This window comes from Acipenser ruthenus, chromosome 40 (genome assembly GCF_902713425.1).
Source record: "Acipenser ruthenus chromosome 40, fAciRut3.2 maternal haplotype, whole genome shotgun sequence".
Classification (NCBI taxonomy): domain Eukaryota; kingdom Metazoa; phylum Chordata; class Actinopteri; order Acipenseriformes; family Acipenseridae; genus Acipenser; species Acipenser ruthenus.
In genome coordinates, this window is record NC_081228.1 from 7,244,999 (window position 1) to 7,267,793 (window position 22,795).

The 22,795-nt window shown below is 52.2% G+C and overlaps 3 protein-coding genes across 8 annotated transcripts in view; 1 reads left to right on the plus strand and 2 right to left on the minus strand.

Moving 5' to 3' along the window:
• The window catches only part of dscaml1 (Down syndrome cell adhesion molecule like 1), a gene marked incomplete at its 5' end in the record, with an annotated part of 68,633 nt that extends 65,334 nt beyond the window's left edge, over positions 1–3,299 (plus strand). Inside the window, 3 exon segments of one of the 2 annotated variants that reach the window (XM_059010180.1) lie at positions 326–520; positions 638–976; positions 2,762–3,299. In XM_059010180.1, coding sequence (XP_058866163.1) covers positions 326–520; positions 638–976; positions 2,762–3,141 — 914 coding nt within the window. 2 annotated transcript variants of the gene reach the window in all.
• Positions 3,300–8,248: 4,949 nt separating this feature from the next.
• LOC117397470 (uncharacterized) lies at positions 8,249–17,781 on the minus strand. Its single transcript, XM_059010129.1, has 4 exons — positions 17,516–17,781; positions 15,937–16,047; positions 14,926–14,971; positions 8,249–8,854 (listed from the first exon to the last, which is right to left on the minus strand). The coding sequence occupies exons 1-4, from the start codon at positions 17,567–17,569 to the stop codon at positions 8,721–8,723; spliced, it is 345 nt and encodes a 114-aa protein (XP_058866112.1). The 5' UTR covers positions 17,570–17,781; the 3' UTR covers positions 8,249–8,720.
• Positions 17,782–19,063: 1,282 nt separating this feature from the next.
• The window catches only part of LOC117397346 (centrosomal protein of 164 kDa-like), a 35,326-nt gene continuing 31,594 nt past the window's right edge, over positions 19,064–22,795 (minus strand). For all 5 annotated transcript variants that reach the window (XM_059010119.1, XM_059010121.1, XM_059010120.1 and 2 more), the window contains 3 exons: positions 22,163–22,235; positions 21,616–21,738; positions 19,064–19,625 (listed from right to left, as the gene is read on the minus strand). In XM_059010119.1, coding sequence (XP_058866102.1) covers positions 19,529–19,625; positions 21,616–21,738; positions 22,163–22,235 — 293 coding nt within the window. In that variant the 3' untranslated portion in view covers positions 19,064–19,528. The remainder of the gene's footprint in view (positions 19,626–21,615; positions 21,739–22,162; positions 22,236–22,795) is intronic.

The window sequence follows — 22,795 nt, forward strand, 5'->3', positions numbered from 1 at the left end:
GTGTATCTGTGTTGATGGAGTCCAGTGACGCAGTAGCTGGGTGTGTGTCTGTGTTGATGGAGTCCAGTGACGCAGTAGCTGGGTGTGTATCTGTGTTGATGCTCCAGTGAAGCAGTAGCTGGGTGTGTATCTGTGTTGATGGAGTCCAGTGACGCAGTAGCTGGGTGTGTATCTGTGTTGATGCTCCAGTGAAGCAGTAGCTGGGTGTGTATCTGTGTTGATGGAGTCCAGTGACGCAGTAGCTGGGTGTGTGTCTGTGTTGATGCTCCAGTGACGCAGTAGCTGGGTGTGTAGCTCTGCTGACCGAGGGCTGTCTCCCTCCCAGACCCGGTGTCCAGGAAGAGTGTGAAGTCGGCTCACAGCACGCGGAACCGCTACTCCAGCCAGTGGACCCTGACCAAGTGCCAGGCCTCCACCCCCGCGCGAACTCTGACCTCTGACTGGCGCACCGTGGGGTCACAGCACGGCATCACAGTGACGGAGAGCGACAGCTACAGTGCCAGCCTGTCCCAGGACACAGGTAACATGCAGCAAACAACACACAACACACAACATGCAACACAACACACAGCACGCAACGCGCTCTCTCTCCATGCTCTCTACACGCTCTCTCTAACCCTTCTTTCTCTCCCCCCAGATAAGGGTCGGAACAGCATGGTCTCCACAGAGAGTGCCTCCTCCACTTACGAGGAGCTGGCCCACGCCTACGAGCACGCCAAGCTGGAGGAGCACCTGCAGCACGCCAAGTTCGAGATCACAGAGTGCTTCATCTCCGACTCCTCGTCCGACCAGATGACCACGGGCACCAACGAGAACGCAGACAGCATGACCTCCATGAGCACGCCCTCCGAGCCGGGCATCTGCCGATTCACCGCCTCCCCACCCAAACCACAGGACTACGATCGCGGCAAGAACGTGGCGGTGCCCATCCCACACCGAGCCAACAAGACTGAGTACACTCACACCGTCAACAAGAGTGAGTATTGAGACACTCCCTGAGACACTCTCACACTGAGACACTCCCTGAGACACTCACACTGAGACACTCCCTGAGACACTCACACTGAGACACTCTCACACTGAGACACTCCCTGAGACACTCACACACTGAGACACTCCCTGAGACACTCACACTGAGACACTCCCTGAGACACTCACACACTGAGACACTCTCACACTGAGACACTCCCTGAGACACTCACAGAGACACTCACACTGAGACACTCACACTGAGACACTCACACTGAGACACTCTCGCACTGAGACACTCTCACACTGAGACACTCCCTGAGACACTCTCACGCTGAGACACTCCCTGAGACACTCTCACACTGTGACACTCCCTGAGACACTCACACACTGAGACACTCTCACACTGAGACACTCCCTGAGACACTCACACTGAGACACTCCCTGAGACACTCACACTGAGACACTCCCTGAGACACTCACACACTGAGACACTCTCACACTGAGACACTCCCTGAGACACTCACACTGAGACACTCCCTGAGACACTCACACACTGAGACACTCTCACACTGAGACACTCCCTGAGACACTCACACTGAGACACTCCCTGAGACACTCTCACACTGAGACACTCCCTGAGACACTCACACTGAGACACTCTCACATTGAGACACTCTCACACTGAGACACTCTTACACTGAGACACTCCCTGAGACACTCTCACGCTGAGACACTCCCTGAGACACTCTCACACTGTGACACTCCCTGAGACACTCTCACACTGTGACACTCCCTGAGACACTCTCACACTGAGACACTCACACTTGAGACACTCTTACACTGAGACACTCTTACACTGAGACACTCCCTGAGACACTCTCACACTGAGACGCTCACAGAGACACTCACACTGAGGCACTCTCACACTGAGACACTCCCTGTGACACTCTCACAATGAGACACTCACACTGAGACACCCACACTGAGACACTCTCACACTGAGACACTCACACTGAAACACTCACACTGAAACACGCTCACACTGAGACACACTGAGACACTCTCACACTGAGACACACACTGACACCCCATCTCACACACACAGTACAGACACAGAAAAGCAGAGGACGTCTCGTAACCTCGCAGACGGGGATTCGTTTTCATCAAGGAAAGCGGGTCCATTCAGTATGAAATGTGATGCTGTGTTCAGAGAAGCTGCTTCTGTGCATGACTTGAAAACGATGAACCGGGTGTAAATGAGTCGTTTCGTTCTACTTCTTTTCCAAAGGCTAGAAACCATTTCATCGATATTTCTATACATGTCTTCTAATGCATCGTTCAAAGCATCAATCTTTTAAGAGTCCACAAGTATGTTTTGTATTTTCACGCATCCCCAGTTTGGTTCTGCCCAAGTGTAGCGTTTTACTCAACTGGAGAATCTCAGGACGTGTCGGACCAACTTTAATATTTTATTATGGGTTATTGTGAAGGCTGGCATTGCTTTGAGGTGAATAGCCCGGAAATGCGGTATCAATTCTAACATCTGATTCACACTGGACTAAAAAGACGCAGTCCGCTTGACTTGGAAATTTTACAGATGGTCCTGATATCCTGTAAAAAAAATTGGTAGAATTTATCTGGGATAAATAAAACGGACGGTTCGCACTGGACAGATGTCTATGTGGTGATTTCTCGTCCCAGGTTTAAGACAAACAGGATAGCAAGCGTTGTGATACGAGATTAAAGCACAAGCCTGCCTGACGCTCTCTCTCCTCCATTTCTCCTCCAGGTGATTACTGCAACCTCCCTCTGTACATGAAGACCGACCCGTTCTTCCGCAAGCCGGACCTGCAGGACCCGAGCCCAGTGGTGCCTCCGCGTGAGGCCTCCATCCGCAGCCTGGCCGCCAGAGCCTATCACACGCAGGCGGCGCGTCACATGACCCTGGAGCCCGTGAGTGCCAGCAAGCAGGCCCTGAGCCTGGCGCACGCCATGGTGCCCTCGGGGACCAACGCGACGGCCACGCTACCTCAGAGGACTCTGACCATGCCCAGCTCCAGCAATCCCACCCCCGCCACCAAAACAGCGACCTCCAGAGACTCTCTGCTGGAAGGGCGTTCGCAGAAACAGGGGGCCGGGGCTTACTCCAAATCCTACACGCTGGTGTAGTGACAGGACTGCTACCCACCCCTCACCCCCCCACTCACTGTCCCCCCTCCCTCCTGGACTGTTCAGAACCCTACACCCTGGTGATTCCCACCCCCCTCCCCTCCCTCCTGGACTCTGTTCAGAACCCTACACCCTGGTGATTCCCACCCCCCTCCCCTCCCTCCTGGACTCTGTTCAGAACCCTACACCCTGGTGATTCCCACTCCCCTCCCCTCCCTCCTGGACTCTGTTCAGAACCCTACACCCTGGTGATTCCCACCCCTCTCCCCTCCCTCCTGGACTCTGTTCAGAACCCTACACCCTGGTGATTCCCACCCCCCTCCCCTCCCTCCTGGACTGTTCAGAACCCTACACCCTGGTGATTCCCACCCCCCTCCCCTCCCTCCTGGACTCTGTTCAGAACCCTACACCCTGGTGATTCCCACCCCCCTCCCCTCCCTCCTGGACTCTGTTCAGAACCCTACACCCTGGTGATTCCCACCCCCCTCCCCTCCCTCCTGGACTCTGTTCAGAACCCTACACCCTGGTGATTCCCACTCCCCTCCCCTCCCTCCTGGACTCTGTTCAGAACCCTACACCCTGGTGATTCCCACCCCCCTCCCCTCCCTCCTGGACTCTGTTCAGAACCCTACACCCTGGTGATTCCCACCCCCCTCCCCTCCCTCCTGGACTGTTCAGAACCCTACACCCTGGTGATTCCCACCCCCCTCCCCTCCCTCCTGGACTCTGTTCAGAACCCTACACCCTGGTGATTCCCACCCCCCTCCCCTCCCTCCTGGACTCTGTTCAGAACCCTACACCCTGGTGATTCCCACTCCCCTCCCCTCCCTCCTGGACTCTGTTCAGAACCCTACACCCTGGTGATTCCCACCCCCCTCCCCTCCCTCCTGGACTCTGTTCAGAACCCTACACCCTGGTGATTCCCACTCCCCTCCCCTCCCTCCTGGACTCTGTTCAGAACCCTACACCCTGGTGATTCCCACCCCCCTCCCCTCCCTCCTGGACTGTTCAGAACCCTACACCCTGGTGATTCCCACCCCCCTCCCCTCCCTCCTGGACTCTGTTCAGAACCCTACACCCTGGTGATTCCCACCCCCCTCCCCTCCCTCCTGGACTCTGTTCAGAACCCTACACCCTGGTGATTCCCACCCCCCTCCCCTCCCTCCTGGACTGTTCAGAACCCTACACCCTGGTGATTCCCACCCCCCTCCCCTCCCTCCTGGACTCTGTTCAGAACCCTACACCCTGGTGATTCCCACCCCCCTCCCCTCCCTCCTGGACTCTGTTCAGAACCCTACACCCTGGTGATTCCCACCCCCCTCCCCTCCCTCCTGGACTCTGTTCAGAACCCTACACCCTGGTGATTCCCACCCCCCTCCCCTCCCTCCTGGACTCTGTTCAGAACCCTACACCCTGGTGATTCCCACCCCCCTCCCCTCCCTCCTGGACTCTGTTCAGAACCCTACACCCTGGTGATTCCCACCCCCCTCCCCTCCCTCCTGGACTCTGTTCAGAACCCTACACCCTGGTGATTCCCACCCCCCTCCCCTCCCTCCTGGACTCTGTTCAGAACCCTACACCCTGGTGATTCCCACCCCCCTCCCCTCCCTCCTGGACTCTGTTCAGAACCCTACACCCTGGTGATTCCCACCCCCCTCCCCTCCCTCCTGGACTGTTCAGAACCCTACACCCTGGTGATTCCCACCCCCCTCCCCTCCCTCCTGGACTCTGTTCAGAACCCTACACCCTGGTGATTCCCACCCCCCTCCCCTCCCTCCTGGACTCTGTTCAGAACCCTACACCCTGGTGATTCCCACCCCCCTCCCCTCCCTCCTGGACTGTTCAGAACCCTACACCCTGGTGATTCCCACCCCCCTCCCCTCCCTCCTGGACTCTGTTCAGAACCCTACACCCTGGTGATTCCCACCCCCCTCCCCTCCCTCCTGGACTCTGTTCAGAACCCTACACCCTGGTGATTCCCACCCCCCTCCCCTCCCTCCTGGACTCTGTTCAGAACCCTACACCCTGGTGATTCCCACCCCCCTCCCCTCCCTCCTGGACTCTGTTCAGAACCCTACACCCTGGTGATTCCCACCCCCCTCCCCTCCCTCCTGGACTCTGTTCAGAACCCTACACCCTGGTGATTCCCACCCCCCTCCCCTCCCTCCTGGACTCATGTGGAGTGTATTCCAAATCATGAAGGGACTCTTTCTCATCCTCCCTCCTCCCCACTCCCTCAGTCCTGACACAGGCAGGCGCTGTCTCTGAATGCATCCAGGCAGGAACTCCTCTCCCTCTCTCTCTCGGTCTCTCCCTCCATCCCAGCTGCAGTTAGTTTAAAAACGAATACAATACAGCAAAGCACAGCAGAATGCGGTCGGCCTGACTGTTTTTTTTGGCATCATACAGAACTGCTAACAGGGACACTATAGCTAGCCTGGTACACAGCGCTATACAAAGCTTCTTCCATTCTCGACTTTAACAGACTCCTGTGTTCTTAGAAGCTGATTCAAAACTACAGAGCAGCCTCCTGGCTTTGTTTTTTTTAACTGTTCCAGAAGTTAGCAGCACAAAGGTTACTGGTTTTTAATGTTGTTATTTTTTATGACTCTGTGGGCTAGATTCTTAAAGCTTTGCACTCTGAATAGTTATCAGCATGAAAAAACACAAATAAAAAAAACAACACAGATTTTAACAAGAGCCAGCTCACAGGGGTGTCAGCAAATCCATGAATGAAACATCTGAGGGGCTTTTCCTCTGGTTTGTTTTTAAATATCACTTTAAAAAGCCCCGCTTTGCATAAACAGACACTGACGTGTATCCCCTGAAGCCCTCGGAGCCAGGCTAGACCGAACCCTCCCTGCATTATTTCTATATTTCAGATAAAGACTCTTGTATATAAGGAACTCTTTTGTATAAATGATAACTATTTTCGTCATCTTCAAAATAATACAGGGCACAATAAAAAGTTTGATGTTATAGATTAAGAAAAAAAAGGAAAAACTAAGAAGTTTCAGCACTTTGTTTGTGACGGGAAACCCAGCGAAATCCCAGAGTCACGCTGGACTTTGATTTTCAATAAAACAATTATTATTATTATTATTATTATCTGATTTTGTATTATTATTATTATTATTATTATTATTATTATTATTATGATTATTATGATTTTTTCTTCAAGTTTTTGTTTTATTTGTATTTCTTTAATTTTTTTCAAGGTTGTTTGTTGATGTTGTTTTTTTGCAGACAGTTTTTTTCTCGGAGAAGCATTGCATGCTGGTTGAAAAAGAAAACCCTGACTTTATTGAAACCTTGCTTCTATTTGCAATTGCTTGTGTTTAATGATACCTTTTTCTATGAAAAACAAGAGTAACCCAACGCCATGTGCAATAAAGTTATCTTTCTATGAGCCGTGAGTCCGCTTTGTGTGTGTGTGGGGGGGGGGGGGTCAGTGATGTCACGAGGGCAGCTCCGATGGGATGAGGTTGAGGGAGGTGTCAGTGATGTCACGAGGGCAGTTCCGATGGGATGAGGTTGGGGGAGGTGTCAGTGATGTCACGAGGGCAGCTCCGATGGGATGAGGTTGGGGGGAGGTGTCAGTGATGTCACGAGGGCAGCTCCGATGGGATGAGGTTGGGGGGAGGTGGCAGTGATGTCACGAGGGAAGCTCCGATGGGATGAGGTTGGGGGGAGGTGGCAGTGATGTCACGAGGGAAGCTCCGATGGGATGAGGTTGGGGGGAGGTGGCAGTGATGTCACGAGGGCAGCTCCGATGGGATGAGGTTGGGGGAGGTGTCAGTGATGTCACGAGGGCAGCTCCGATGGGATGAGGTTGGGGGAGGTGTCAGTGATGTCACGAGGGCAGCTCCGATGGGATGAGGTTGAGGGAGGTGTCAGTGATGTCACGAGGGCAGCTCCGATGGGATGAGGTTGGGGGAGGTGTCAGTGATGTCACGAGAGCAGCTCCGATGGGATGAGGTTGGGGGAGGTGTCAGTGATGTCACGAGGGCAGCTCCGATGGGATGAGGTTGGGGGAGGTGTCAGTGATGTCACGAGGGCAGCTCCGATGGGATGAGGTTGGGGGGAGGTGTCAGTGATGTCACGAGGGCAGCTCCGATGGGATGAGGTTGGGGGGAGGTGTCAGTGATGTCACGAGGGCAGCTCCGATGGGATGAGGTTGGGGGGAGGTGGCAGTGATGTCACGAGGGAAGCTCCGATGGGATGAGGTTGGGGGAAGTGTCAGTGATGTCACGAGGGCAGCTCCGATGGGATGAGGTTGGGGGGAGGTGGCAGTGATGTCACGAGGGCAGCTCCGATGGGATGAGGTTGGGGGGAGGTGGCAGTGATGTCACGAGGGCAGCTCCGATGGGATGAGGTTGGGGGGAGGTGGCAGTGATGTCACGAGGGCAGCTCCGATGGGATGAGGTTGGGGAGGTGTCAGTGATGTCACAAGGGCAGCTCCGATGGGATGAGGTTGGGGGGAGGTGTCAGTGATGTCACGAGGGCAGCTCCGATGGGATGAGGTTGGGGGAGGTGTCAGTGATGTCACGAGGGCAGCTCCAATGGGATGAGGTTGGGGGAGGTGTCAGTGATGTCACGAGGGCAGCTCCAATGGGATGAGGTTGGGGGAGGTGTCAGTGATGTCACGAGGGCAGCTCCGATGGGATGAGGTTGGGGGAGGTGTCAGTGATGTCACGAGAGCAGCTCCAATGGGATGAGGTTGGGGGGAGGTGTCAGTGATATCACGAGGGCAGCTCCAATGGGATGAGGTTGGGGGGAGGTGTCAGTGATGTCACGAGGGCAGCTCCAATGGGATGAGGTTGGGGGAGGTGTCAGTGATGTCACGAGGGCAGCTCCAATGGGATGAGGTTGCCATTGGTAGAATAGGACCACAGAGGGAACGTTTTCAGATTTTGAAATGCCAGTGACAGTCTGACTTCACTGCAGTGGGATTCCTCCCCGAACGCCACTCTGTCCCTCGAGATCCTAACTGAGACCAGCGATCATGCAGGTGAGTGTGCACTGGTTTCACTGGTGAACACACCAACATTAACACACACACAGACACACACACTCAGAGACAGACAACAAACACACGAAACACAGATGAAACGTGACAATTTTTTATTGAAATAAAGTTCTTGTTCCTTTGTTGATTTACAAAGTTTTTATTAGTCAGAACAGAAGCCTCGTGGGTATCTCCATTCTGCAGGACAATGCCAAGACAGAGTTAAAAACACAACCTCCATACTGTTAATAATAAACAACAAAAACCTCAAAATCAGAACCCTTGGCAATAACTCCATCGAGGGGTTCTGATGAGATTATAAAGCTTGAGACAGACTTGCAGACAGACATGTCCAGTTTGTTCTTTTTGTTTAATGCATGGCACCAGAATAAAGCAGACAGGGACACACAGAAAGAATCAGAATTAAGTTCCATGCAGCAGCACGGCTCAGACACACTCAGCTATCAGCTCCTGTCTGTCTGTCAGTCTGTCAGTCCTGAACACAGGATCTCTGGTTGGCTGGATGTTGGAAGCGATGATTGCTGGGAGGTCGGGGGTCGGGGGTCGGGGTTCAGGCGTGCTTGGGGCCCTTCTGCTTGCGTTGCTGGTACTTCCTGTACTGAGTCTGGATCATCACAGCGGCTTTCTCTGGAGAGGCGACAGTGTGGGAGGGACGAGGCAGCTCTCCATTCACATTGGAGGAGGCTGTAGAGGGAGTGGGAGACAGTGAGAGAGAGTTTGTATAGCAGACAGATTGCATTGAGAATGAGCAGAGTTTGTATAGCAGATAGGAGTTTGTATAGCAGATAGGAGTTTGCATTGAGAATGGGTGGAGTTTGTATAGCAGATAGGAGTTTGCATTGAGAATGGGTGGAGTTTGTATAGCAGATAGGAGTTTGCATTGAGAATGGGTGGAGTTTGTATAGCAGATAGGAGTTTGCATTGAGAATGGGTGGAGTTTGTATAGCAGATAGGAGTTTGCATTGAGAATGGGTGGAGTTTGTATAGCAGATAGGAGTTTGCATTGAGAATGGGTGGAGTTTGTATAGCAGATAGGAGTTTGCATTGAGAATGGGTGGAGTTTGTATAGCAGATAGGAGTTTGCATTGAGAATGGGTGGAGTTTGTATAGCAGATAGGAGTTTGCATTGAGAATGGGTGGAGTTTGTATAGCAGATAGGAGTTTGCATTGAGAATGGGTGGAGTTTGTATAGCAGATAGGAGTTTGCATTGAGAATGGGTGGAGTTTGTATAGCAGATAGGAGTTTGCATTGAGAATGGGTGGAGTTTGTATAGCAGATAGGAGTTTGCATTGAGAATGGGTGGAGTTTGTATAGCAGATAGGAGTTTGCATTGAGAATGGGTGGAGTTTGTATAGCAGATAGGAGTTTGCATTGATAATGGGTGGAGTTTGTATAGCAGATAGGAGTTTGCATTGAGAATGAGTGGAGTTTGTATAACAGATAGGAGTTTGCATTGAGAATGGGTGGAGTTTGTATAGCAGATAGGAGTTTGCATTGAGAATGGGTGGAGTTTGTATAGCAGATAGGAGTTTGCATTGAGAATGGGTGGAGTTTGTATAGCAGATAGGAGTTTGCATTGAGAATGGGTGGAGTTTGTATAGCAGATAGGAGTTTGCATTGAGAATGGGTGGAGTTTGTATAGCAGATAGGAGTTTGCATTGAGAATGGGTGGAGTTTGTATAGAAGATCGATTGCATTGAGAATGGGTGGAGTTTGTATAGCAGATAGGAGTTTGCATTAAGAATGAGTGGAGTTTGTATAGCAGATAGGAGTTTGCATTGAGAATGGGTGGAGTTTGTATAGAAGATAGGAGTTTGCATTGAGAATGGGTGGAGTTTGTATAGTAGATAGGAGTTTGCATTGAGAATGGGTGGAGTTTGTATAGCAGATAGGAGTTTGCATTGAGAATGGGTGGAGTTTGTATAGCAGATAGGAGTTTGCATAGCAGATGGATTGCATTGAGAATGGGTTGTATAGATTTGCATGGAGACCCAGGCTGGTATTGCACACTAACCAGGCTTGAGGACTGCAATCCTATTAGCAGCACTAAGCCTGCTTGCGTGGGCAGAGCCAGCCTCATACAGCCAGCCTCATTACTGCATCAGCACTCATTCAGAGGCACAGGGCTGAGCTGCACTGCAGCCTACAGGGTTTCCATTTGCATTGTTTTGTTATCTATAGATCTGTTGATCAGACACATTTCTAGATATCTAATGATTTCTATCATCTGTGAAACTTACAAGACTATTAATATTGATTAATATCGGCAGTATTACAGGGAGGATGGGGTAGAGTACAGGCGGCATTAGAGGGAGGATGGGGTAGAGTACAGGCGGTATTAGAGGGAGGATGGGGTAGGGTACAGGCGGTATTAGAGGGAGGATGGGGTAGGGTACAGGCGGTATTCGAGGGAGGATGGGGTAGGGTACAGGCGGTATTCGAGGGAGGATGGGGTAGAGTACAGGCGGTATTAGAGGGAGGATGGGGTAGGGTACAGGCGGTATTCGAGGGAGGATGGGGTAGAGTACAGGCGGTATTAGAGGGAGGATGGGGTAGAGTACAGGCGGTATTAGAGGGAGGATGGGGTAGGGTACAGGCGGTATTCGAGGGAGGATGGGGTAGGGTACAGGCGGTATTACAGGGAGGATGGGGTAGAGTACAGGCGGTATTAGAGGGAGGATGGGGTAGGGTACAGGCGGTATTCGAGGGAGGATGGGGTAGAGTACAGGCGGTATTAGAGGGAGGATGGGGTAGAGTACAGGCGGTATTAGAGGGAGGATGGGGTAGAGTACAGGCGGTATTCGAGGGAGGATGGGGTAGGGTACAGGCGGTATTCGAGGGAGGATGGGGTAGGGTACAGGTGGTATTACAGGGAGGATGGGGTAGAGTACAGGCGGTATTCGAGGGAGGATGGGGTAGAGTACAGGCGGTATTAGAGGGAGGATGGGGTAGGGTACAGGCGGTATTCGAGGGAGGATGGGGTAGGGTACAGGCGGTATTCGAGGGAGGATGGGGTAGAGTACAGGCGGTATTAGAGGGAGGATGGGGTAGAGTACAGGCGGTATTCGAGGGAGGATGGGGTAGGGTACAGGCGGTATTCGAGGGAGGATGGGGTAGGGTACAGGTGGTATTACAGGGAGGATGGGGTAGAGTACAGGCGGTATTAGAGGGAGGATGGGGTAGGGTACAGGCGGTATTCGAGGGAGGATGGGGTAGAGTACAGGCGGTATTAGAGGGAGGATGGGGTAGAGTACAGGCGGTATTAGAGGGAGGATGGGGTAGAGTACAGGCGGTATTCGAGGGAGGATGGGGTAGGGTACAGGCGGTATTCGAGGGAGGATGGGGTAGGGTACAGGCGGTATTCGAGGGAGGATGGGGTAGGGTACAGGCGGTATTCGAGGGAGGATGGGGTAGGGTACAGGCGGTATTAGAGGGAGGATGGGGTAGGGTACAGGCGGTATTCGAGGGAGGATGGGGTAGAGTACAGGCGGTATTCGAGGGAGGATGGGGTAGGGTACAGGCGGTATTCGAGGGAGGATGGGGTAGGGTACAGGCGGTATTCGAGGGAGGATGGGGTAGGGTACAGGCGGTATTCGAGGGAGGATGGGGTAGGGTACAGGCGGCATTCGAGGGAGGATGGGGTAGGGTACAGGCGGTATTAGAGGGAGGATGGGGTAGAGTACAGGCGGTATTCGAGGGAGGATGGGGTAGGGTACAGGCGGTATTACAGGGAGGATGGGGTAGAGTACAGGCGGTATTAGAGGGAGGATGGGGTAGGGTACAGGCGGTATTCGAGGGAGGATGGGGTAGAGTACAGGCGGTATTAGAGGGAGGATGGGGTAGAGTACAGGCGGTATTAGAGGGAGGATGGGGTAGAGTACAGGCGGTATTAGAGGGAGGATGGGGTAGAGTACAGGCGGTATTCGAGGGAGGATGGGGTAGGGTACAGGCGGTATTCGAGGGAGGATGGGGTAGGGTACAGGTGGTATTACAGGGAGGATGGGGTAGAGTACAGGCGGTATTCGAGGGAGGATGGGGTAGAGTACAGGCGGTATTAGAGGGAGGATGGGGTAGGGTACAGGCGGTATTCGAGGGAGGATGGGGTAGGGTACAGGCGGTATTCGAGGGAGGATGGGGTAGAGTACAGGCGGTATTAGAGGGAGGATGGGGTAGAGTACAGGCGGTATTCGAGGGAGGATGGGGTAGGGTACAGGCGGTATTCGAGGGAGGATGGGGTAGGGTACAGGTGGTATTACAGGGAGGATGGGGTAGAGTACAGGCGGTATTAGAGGGAGGATGGGGTAGGGTACAGGCGGTATTCGAGGGAGGATGGGGTAGAGTACAGGCGGTATTAGAGGGAGGATGGGGTAGAGTACAGGCGGTATTAGAGGGAGGATGGGGTAGAGTACAGGCGGTATTCGAGGGAGGATGGGGTAGGGTACAGGCGGTATTCGAGGGAGGATGGGGTAGGGTACAGGCGGTATTCGAGGGAGGATGGGGTAGGGTACAGGCGGTATTCGAGGGAGGATGGGGTAGGGTACAGGCGGTATTAGAGGGAGGATGGGGTAGGGTACAGGCGGTATTCGAGGGAGGATGGGGTAGAGTACAGGCGGTATTCGAGGGAGGATGGGGTAGGGTACAGGCGGTATTCGAGGGAGGATGGGGTAGAGTACAGGCGGTATTAGAGGGAGGATGGGGTAGGGTACAGGCGGTATTCGAGGGAGGATGGGGTAGAGTACAGGCGGTATTAGAGGGAGGATGGGGTAGGGTACAGGTGGTATTACAGGGAGGATGGGGTAGGGTACAGGCGGTATTAGAGGGAGGATGGGGTAGAGTACAGGCGGTATTCGAGGGAGGATGGGGTAGGGTACAGGCGGTATTCGAGGGAGGATGGGGTAGGGTACAGGTGGTATTACAGGGAGGATGGGGTAGGGTACAGGCGGTATTCGAGGGAGGATGGGGTAGGGTACAGGTGGTATTACAGGGAGGATGGGGTGGAGCGAGCCCCTCTGCTCACTCCTGAGGCAGTGTGTGTTGCCCTCTGTGCACGGTGTTCTGCAGTGTGTGTTGTCGTCTGTGCAGTGTGTTCTGCAGTGTGTGTTGTCCTCTGTGCAGGGTGTTCTGCAGTGTGTTCTGCAGTGTGTGTTGTCGTCTGTGCAGTGTGTTCTGCAGTGTGTGTTGTCCTCTGTGCAGGGTGTTCTGCAGTGTGTTCTGCAGTGTGTGTCGTCTGTGCAGTGTGTTCTGCAGTGTGTGTTGTCCTCTGTGCAGGGTGTTCTGCAGTGTGTTCTGCAGTGTGTGTCGTCTGTGCAGTGTGTTCTGCAGTGTGTGTTGTCCTCTGTGCAGTGTGTTCTGCAGTGTATGTTATAGTGTATGTTGCAGTGTGTTGTCCTCTGTGCAGTGTGTTCTGCAGTGTGTGTTGCAGTGTGTGTTGTCCTCTGTGCACGGTGTTCTGCAGTGTGTGTTGTCCTCTTTGCAGTGTGTTCTGCGGTGTGTGTTGTCCTGTGCAGTGTGTTCTGCAGTGTGTGTTGCAGTGTGTGTTGTCCTCTGTGCAGTGTGTTCTGCAGTGTATGTTATAGTGTATGTTGCAGTGTGTGTTGTCCTCTGTGCAGTGTGTTCTGCAGTGTGTGTTGCAGTGTGTGTTGTCGTCTGTGCAGTGTGTTCTGCAGTGTGTGTTGTCCTCTGTGCAGTGTGTTCTGCGGTGTGTGTTGTCCTGTGCAGTGTGTTCTGCAGTGTGTGTTGCAGTGTGTGTTGTCCTCTGTGCAGTGTGTTCTGCAGTGTGTGTTGCAGTGTGTGTTGTCGTCTGTGCAGTGTTCTGCAGTGTGTGTTGTCCTCTGTGCAGCGTGTTCTGCGGTGTGTGTTGTCCTGTGCAGTGTGTTCTGCAGTGTGTGTTGCAGTGTGTGTTGTCCTCTGTGCAGTGTGTTCTGCAGTGTGTGTTGCAGTGTGTGTTGTCCTCTGTGCAGGGTGTTCTGCAGTGTGTTCTGCAGTGTGTGTCGTCTGTGCAGTGTGTTCTGCAGTGTGTGTTGTCCTCTGTGCAGTGTGTTCTGCAGTGTATGTTATAGTGTATGTTGCAGTGTGTGTTGTCCTCTGTGCAGTGTGTTCTGCAGTGTGTGTTGCAGTGTGTGTTCTCCTCTGTGCACGGTGTTCTGCAGTGTGTGTTGTCCTCTGTGCACGGTGTTCTGCAGTGTGTGTTGTCGTCTGTGCAGTGTGTTCTGCAGTGTGTGTTGTCCTCTGTGCAGTGTGTTCTGCGGTGTGTGTTGTCCTGTGCAGTGTGTTCTGCAGTGTGTGTTGCAGTGTGTGTTGTCCTCTGTGCAGTGTGTTCTGCAGTGTATGTTATAGTGTATGTTGCAGTGTGTGTTGTCCTCTGTGCAGTGTGTTCTGCAGTGTGTTGCAGTGTGTGTTGTCCTCTGTGCATTGTGTTCTGCAGTGTATGTTACAGTGTGTGTTGCAGTGTGTGTTGTCCTCTGTGCATTGTGTTCTGCAGTGTATGTTAGTGTGTGTTGCAGTGTGTGTTGTCCTGTGCAGTGTGTTCTGCAGTGTATGTTACAGTGTGTGTTGCAGTGTGTGTTGCAGTGTGTGTTGTCCTGTGCAGTGTGTTCTGCAGTGTGTGTTGTCCTCTGTGCATTGTGTTCTGCAGTGTATATTACAGTGTATGTTGCAGTGTGTGTTGTCCTGTGCAGTGTTTTGTCCTATGTGCAGTGTGTTCTGCAGTGTATGTTGCAGTCTATGGTGTCCTCTGTGTGTGAGAGACACTTACTGCGCCGGACTCCACCCGCGCTGCAGTGACGAGAGCTGCCATCTTTCTGTGGAACAAAAAGAGCGTCAGAACAACACGGGATTCAACAGGAGAATACACTCCCTCTCTGCCTTCCTACATCCCTCCCTCCCTCCCTCCATCCCTCTCTCTCCACCACCTCCCTCGCTCCCTACCACCCTCCATCCCTCCCTCCCTCTCCACCTCCCTCCCTACCACCCTCTTCACCACCTATTCCCTCCCTCTCCCTGCCCACCTGAGAGAAAGGGACAGAGATTTTGAGTGTGTGTAAGATTTTATAAGAGTGAATATTGTGTGAGAGTGAGAAGGTGAGTAAGAGAGTGAGAAGGGGAGTGAGAGAGTGTCAGTGTATGGGAGAGTGAGAAGGGGAGTGATAGAGTGTCAGTGTGTAAGAGAGTGAGAAGGGGAGTGAGAGAGTGTCAGTGTGTAAGAGAGTGAGAAGGGGAGTGAGAGAGTGTCAGTGTATGGGAGAGTGAGAAGGGGAGTGATAGAGTGTCAGTGTGTAAGAGTGAGAAGGGGAGTGAGAGAGTGTCAGTGTATGGGAGAGTGAGAAGGGGAGTGAGAGAGTGTCAGTGTGTAAGAGAGTGAGAAGGGGAGTGAGAGAGTGTCAGTGTGTAAGAGAGTGAGAAAGGGAGTGAGTGTCTGTGTTTGAGAGAGTGAGAAGGGGAGTGAGTGAGTGTCAGTGTGAGAGTGAGAAGGGGAGTGAGAGAGTGTCAGTGTATGGGAGAGTGAGAAGGGGAGTGAGAGTCTGTGTGTGAGAGTGAGAAGGGGAGTGAGAGTGTCAGTGTGAGACTGTGAGAAGGGGAGTGAGAGAGTGTCAATGTGTGAGAGAGTGAGAAGGGGAGTGAGAGTGTGTCAGTGTATGGGAGAGTGAGAAGTGGAGTGAGTGTCTGTGTGAGAGTGAGAAGGGGAGTGAGAGTGTCTGTGTAAGAGAGTGAGAAGGGGAGTGAGAGAGTGTCAGTGTGAGAGAGTGAGAAGGGGAGTGTGTCTGACCTCATCAAGACGGCTCCCTCTCCTGTTCTGCGAGACGCACTGCACCTGCCAGGGCAGCGGCTGATACACCAGGTAGGGCTGCGGCTCCTCACGAAACAGACCCGCGGTCAGCTGAGAGAGAGAGAGGAGGCACAGTGGTGATGTACACAGGAGAGAGAGAGACACAGTGGTGATGTACACAGGAGAGAGAGAGGAGACACAGTGGTGATGTACACAGGAGAGAGGAGACACAATGGTGATGTACACAGGAGAGAGAGAGAGAGAGGAGACACAGTGGTGATGTACACAGGAGAGAGGAGACACAATGGTGATGTACACAGGAGAGAGAGAGAGAGAGGAGACACAGTGGTGATGTACACAGGAGAGAGAGGAGACACAGTGGTGATGTACACAGGAGAGAGGAGACACAATGGTGATGTACACAGGAGAGAGAGGAGACACAGCGGTGATGTACACAGGAGAGAGAGGAGACACAGTGGTGATGTACACAGGAGAGAGGAGACACAATGGTGATGTACACAGGAGAGAGAGAGAGAGAGGAGACACAGTGGTGATGTACACAGGAGAGAGGAGACACAATGGTGATGTACACAGGAGAGAGAGAGGAGACACAGTGGTGATGTACACAGGAGAGAGGAGACACAATGGTGATGTACACAGGAGAGAGAGAGAGAGAGGAGACACAGTGGTGATGTACACAGGAGAGAGAGGAGACACAGTGGTGATGTACACAGGAGAGAGAGAGGAGACACAGTGGTGATGTACACAGGAGAGAGGAGACACAATGGTGATGTACACAGGAGAGAGAGGAGACACAGTGGTGATGTACACAGGAGAGGAGACACAGTGGTGATGTACACAGGAGAGAGAGAGAGAGAGGAGACACAGTGGTGATGTAATCAGGAGAGAGAGAGAGAGAGAGAGAGAGAGAGAGAGGAGACACAGTGGTGATGTAATCAGGAGAGGAGACAGTGGTGATGTACACAGGAGAGGAGACACAGCGGTGATGTACACAGGAGAGAGAGGAGACACAGTGGTGATGTACACAGGAGAGAGGAGACACAATGGTGATGTACACAGGAGAGAGAGAGAGAGAGGAGACACAGTGGTGATGTACACAGGAGAGAGAGAGAGAGAGAGAGAGAGGAGACACAGTGGTGATGTAATCAGGAGAGGAGACACAGTGGTGATGTACACAGGAGAGAGAGGAGACACAGCGGTGATGTACACAGGAGAGAGAGAGAGACAGTGGTGATATACACAGGCGAGAGCGAGAGACACCCAGGGAAGAGAGACACACGGGAGAGAGCGAGAGACACACAAGGGAGAGCGAGAGACACACGGGAGAGAGCGAGAGACACACAGGGGAGAGACACACACGGGAGAGAGAGCGAGAGACACACAGGGGAGAGAGCGAGAGAGACCCGGGAGAGAGCGAGAGACACACAGGGGAGAGAGCGAGAGACAATAACACATACGTACATAAACACGCAGACTGGTGCGATTGAGAATCATTTCTCCAGTTCCATATCCCCCCCACCCACCCCCCAGAGCTCTTTGATTGACAGTGAGTCCTTACCTGTTCCATAGTTCGCACCACGAAAAACAGCACTGTCATGAGTGTGGCCAACATCTTGTCCGTCCGTAAAAAAACAAACACTTTTTCTAAGAGGGAGGCAGCCGAGAGAGGGAACGAGAATGCAGACTGCGGAGTGATAGAGTGGGTGATGGATGGAGGGAGGGATAGAGAGAAGCAGAGAGGCTGTTGGCTGCTTCACAGTCACACACACTCCCACACATCTCTAATTCCTGTAATGAGCTTAAAGGGCAGAATTGGAAACTCTGACGTCTGCCTTCGCTAATCTCCCAGGGAGGGGGGAGGAGGGGGGGTCTGTCCCAATGTATTGAAGCCACTACTTGTTAATTGTATGCTCATCACAGTATGCTCAGTGTTTTTAATGTGGGTCTCACAGTATGCTCAGAGTTTACTGGAGGGCTGTGGTACACTACATTTAAACAGGTGGTGGTGGAGGAGGGGTGGGCAATAGAATTAGGACCCCCCTCCTCCACAGGAGAGCTGGGGGGGTATTTTTCAGACCCTGTTCTCTTATTTCCTGTAGGATAGCTGAGTGCAGCGTCCGCTGTGCAATTTCACAAATGATCCTAAACCAAGAGACATTGTTAGTAATAAAATGAAATAACCAAACGAAATGCAGACGAGATTGAGAGCGAGACGACGCAGCCGGTACCCTGATTCAGCAGCAGCAGCATTTATTAATCATTACTGTGCAGAAGAGTTTAATAAAGAAACAGAAAAACACAGGCAGACCGTTAGGCTATTAGCATAACCCTGGATCCCTGAAATGGAAATGTAACCATTTCCTGATGGGATACGTCTCCTATAGGCTGAATTACACTTCTATCAAAGCTGCTCCTTTAAGAGACACTGTCTCTGCCCCCAGGAGATAAATCCAAGGGACGCACAAGGCTCAGCGCCGTGTTCTCCTTCAGTCTTTGCCTGAGGAAGGATGAGCTCTGACTAAGTCATAACTACGGAGATAAGTTGATTTAATTCACTTTCACTCTCATTTCATAGTTTGAAATAATGTTGCTTGTTAAGTGATCATTCTTCTTAGCTTTAGGTTCTGATAAAGGGAGTGTTGATCCGTGGAGTGCAGTGGTGGCTTATATCAACCACCATGACGGTCTCTGGGGTCGTGCTCGTGTCGCCTGGGCTCACGAACACCTGCTTTCAGGTGCAGCTCACTGCTGTGACATCACAGACAGGACTGGAGAGAATTACAATGCAGGACAGGTTTTGCACTGGGGATAAATGGGACCACTGGGACCAACACTAATTTCACAGGACTGGGAGGACTTTCTGTTACATAGTGAATTTATACCAGCTGTGAATCTCTTTGAATGCTGTGCTAGGCTTGAGAGAGAGAGAGAGAGAGAGAGAGAGAGACAAACAGAGACACAGAGAGAGCAAGCGAGAGACAGAGAGAGAGAGCGAGCGAGCAAGCGAGAGAGAGAGAGAGAGAGAGAGAGAGCAAGCGAGAGAGAGAGAGAGAGAGAGAGAGAGAGAGAGAGCGCATTGAACTAAACAAATCCGTGCACATAACTATGGTCCTCAGATGATTTTTTATTTAGTCACAGTGACTATGTAAACGACAGAAGTTTTACACCCTCTTTGTGATCTGCATGTTAGCTATTAGCTATCTCACAACTTAGTAATATACATTTCACCTGTTTTTTTTAAATACAAAAATATCATAACAATGCTAATATATGAAAGTTATACACAAAATATTGAGACTGTATATATATATATATAAAAATGAAAGCTATATTCCCAGCGTGTTTGAGATTCTCATAAATATGTTACTGATTGAACGTAGAATGAACACACACACACGCACACACACACTACAGCACTGCGTCCAGCCTCAATTAGACCCTTTAAAGATGTGTTTGCAGATTCAAAGCACACTCCTGTAATAACTGTTCCATACGAAAGTGCAGCAGTGTCTCTAGCAGGTGGATCGCTTCTGTGCTCGATGCTCGTCTCCACTCTGTCTCGTCCCCCGTTTCAATAATGGTATACCTTGATCTGGTTATTCTCATCTAGCCCCAGCTGGACCAAACCAGGGATAGAGGGGGGGTTTCTTGTGCGAGTGAACAGAGGCCTGGGTGAGAGGGGGTTAAGGAAGATGCACAGAACTCGCTGCAATACTACATTTTCTTTTTCTCAAACATTGCAATACAATAAACTATTATTAACACCTGTTAGAGCAGGGTGCTCTCCGACACAGTTAACTCTGTCCTGTTAGAGCAGGGTGCTCCCCGACACAGTTAACTCTGAGTCCTGTTAGAGCAGGGTGCTCCCCGACACAGTTAACTCTGAGTCCTGTTAGAGCAGGGTGCTCCCCGACACAGTTAACGCTGAGTCCTGTTAGAGCAGGGTGCTCCCAGACACAGTTAACTCTGAGTCCTGTTAGAGCAGGGTGCTCCCCGACACAGTTAACTCTGAGTCCTGTTAGAGCAGGGTGCTCCCCGACACAGTTAACTCTGTTCCGTTAGAGCAGGGTGCTCCCCGACAAGGTTAACTCTGTCCTGTTAGAGCAGGGTGCTCCCCGACACAGTTAACTCCGAGTCCTGTTAGAGCAGGGTGCTCCCCGACACAGTTAACTCTGTCCCCTGTTAGAGCAGGGTGCTCCCCGACACAGTTAACTCTGTCCCGTTACAGCAGGGTGCTCCCCGACACAGTTAACTCTGTCCCCTGTTAGAGCAGGGTGCTCCCCGACACAGTTAACTCCGAGTCCTGTTAGAGCAGGGTGCTCCCCGACACAGTTAACTCTGTCCTGTTAGAGCAGGGTGCTCCCCGACACAGTTAACTCTGTCCTGTTAGAGCAGGGTGCTCCCCGACACAGTTAACTCTGTCCTGTTAGAGCAGGGTGCTCCCCGACACAGTTAACTCTGAGTCCTGTTAGAGCAGGGTGCTCCCCGACACAGTTAACTCTGAGTCCTGTTAGAGCAGGGTGCTCCCCGACACAGTTAACTCTGTCCTGTTAGAGCAGGGTGCTCCCCGACACAGTTAACTCTGAGTCCTGTTAGAGCAGGGTGCTCCCCGACATAGTTAACTCTGTCCTGTTAGAGCAGGGTGCTCCCCGACACAGTTAACTCTGAGTCCTGTTAGAGCAGGGTGCTCCCCGACACAGTTAACTCTGTCCTGTTAGAGCAGGGTGCTCCCCGACATAGTTAACTCTGAGTCCTGTTAGAGCAGGGTGCTCCCCGACACAGTTAACTCTGTCCTGTTAGAGCAGGGTGCTCCCCGACACAGTTAACTCTGTCCTGTTAGAGCAGGGTGCTCCCCGACACAGTTAACTCTGTCCCGTTAGAGCAGGGTGCTCCCCGACATAGTTAACTCTGAGTCCTGTTAGAGCAGGGTGCTCCCCGACACAGTTAACTCTGAGTCCTGTTAGAGCAGGGTGCTCCCCGACACAGTTAACTCTGAGTCCTGTTAGAGCAGGGTGCTCCCCGACACAGTTAACTCTGTCCCGTTAGAGCAGGGTGCTCCCCGACACAGTTAACTCTGAGTCCTGTTAGAGCAGGGTGCTCCCCGACACAGTTAACTCTGAGTCCTGTTAGAGCAGGGTGCTCCCCGACACAGTTAACTCTGAGCCCTGTTAGAGCAGGGTGCTCCCCGACACAGTTAACTCTGTCCCGTTAGAGCAGGGTGCTCCCCGACACAGTTAACTCTGAGTCCTGTTAGAGCAGGGTGCTCCCCGACACAGTTAACTCTGAGTCCTGTTAGAGCAGGGTGCTCCCCGACATAGTTAACTCTGTCCTGTTAGAGCAGGGTGCTCCCCGACACAGTTAACTCTGTCCCGTTAGAGCAGGGTGCTCCCCGACACAGTTAACTCTGAGTCCTGTTAGAGCAGGGTGCTCCCCGACACAGTTAACTCTGAGCCCTGTTAGAGCAGGGTGCTCCCCGACACAGTTAACTCTGTCCTGTTAGAGCAGGGTGCTCCCCGACACAGTTAACTCTGATCCCTGTTAGAGCAGGGTGCTCCCTGACACAGTTAACTCTGAGCCCTGTTAGAGCAGGGTGCTCCCTGACACAGTTAACTCTTGAGTCCTGTTAGAGCAGGGTGCTCCCCGGAGCAGGAAGGATACGTTTTGGGGTCCTTCTTGAAGTCCTGCAGCCACTTCTTGTTGGAGTCGATGAGCCCCTGGATGCGGTGCCGGTCTGCCACAGGAGCGCTGGGCTGTGTGGCTCGGAGACGCCGGATCTGCTCGCTGCCGGGAGAGGAGAGGAGGATAGAGGAGAGGAGGAGAGGAGAGAGGAGAGGAGAGAGGGGTTACACCATTAAACAACACCAAACACTCCAGTCACCACTCTACTACAGACTAGAGACCAGTTAGACCCACTCTTTACTCTAAACTCCCGCTACACACTCACTGCCTCACTAACAACCCTGTATAACCGCTGTGCTGATATTCCGTAATGGAAATCCTAGAAACACGCTTCCCTCTTCACTGTAAAACCAGCCGACACCAGTCTGAGTGCAGCCCCTGCAGTGGACTGCTGCACTGTGAAGTCTTTAAGACCTTGTAACAGATGTGACCATGCCTCTGCAGGCGGGACCGGGCCTCTGCAGGCGGGACCGGGCCTCTGCTGACGGGACCGGGCCTCTGCTGACGGGACCGGGCCTCTGCTCACCTGGCGGGTGTGTACCCCAGCTGGCTCACACTCGGGGGAGGAGTCGGGGCTCCACTGACATCCGGGGCCCCCCCTGCAAAACACACAACACAACTGTGTGTAAAGCACTCAATTGATTTAAAAGCGTGTGTGCATACATTATACATACACACACATATATATACACACACACACACACACACACACACACACACCGTCTATCCGACTGCGCTGGAACCAGAGTCAGGGCAGATGTGTAAAAACGAATCCTGTTTTAAATATCATTATACACAGCTGTAACAATTCCTATATTCACTCAATTATTTTGAAATTCTTTTATTAGGGAGCTCCCCTAAATCCCTTGTTTAGAAAGATACAGGGTATTAATGCTTGTGACAGGGTAGCTGTCTGCAGTGTGGGTGCGTGCATTCACTGCTGAGTGACAGGCAGGAGATCGAGACGCAGGTTGAAGTTGATACTCCCCCCGCAGGTGAACAGGATTTATTTACAGATCGACACACTGAACAGCTCACGTGACGTTACCAGCAATAGCAGCGCACGGAGCACATACAACACAGTGTACAAAAACTCTGATAGGATCGACAATCTCTGAACTAATCTTCTCTGTTCAATAATAAACTAACGTTGCTGAAG

What these genes read in the sequence shown, in the direction of transcription:
- LOC117397470 (XM_059010129.1), bottom strand. Translation starts at nt 17,569, where the DNA reads ATGTTGGCCACACTCATGACAGTGCTGTTTTTCGTGGTGCGAACTATG. An exon ending in GAGGGAGCCGTCTTGATGAG is followed by an intron (nt 14,972 to 15,936) that starts GTCAGACACACT and finishes TTTGTTCCACAG; the next exon opens with AAAGATGGCAGCTCTCGTCA. An exon ending in CGCGGGTGGAGTCCGGCGCA is followed by an intron (nt 8,855 to 14,925) that starts GTAAGTGTCTCT and finishes CTCCCTCTACAG; the next exon opens with CCTCCTCCAATGTGAATGGA.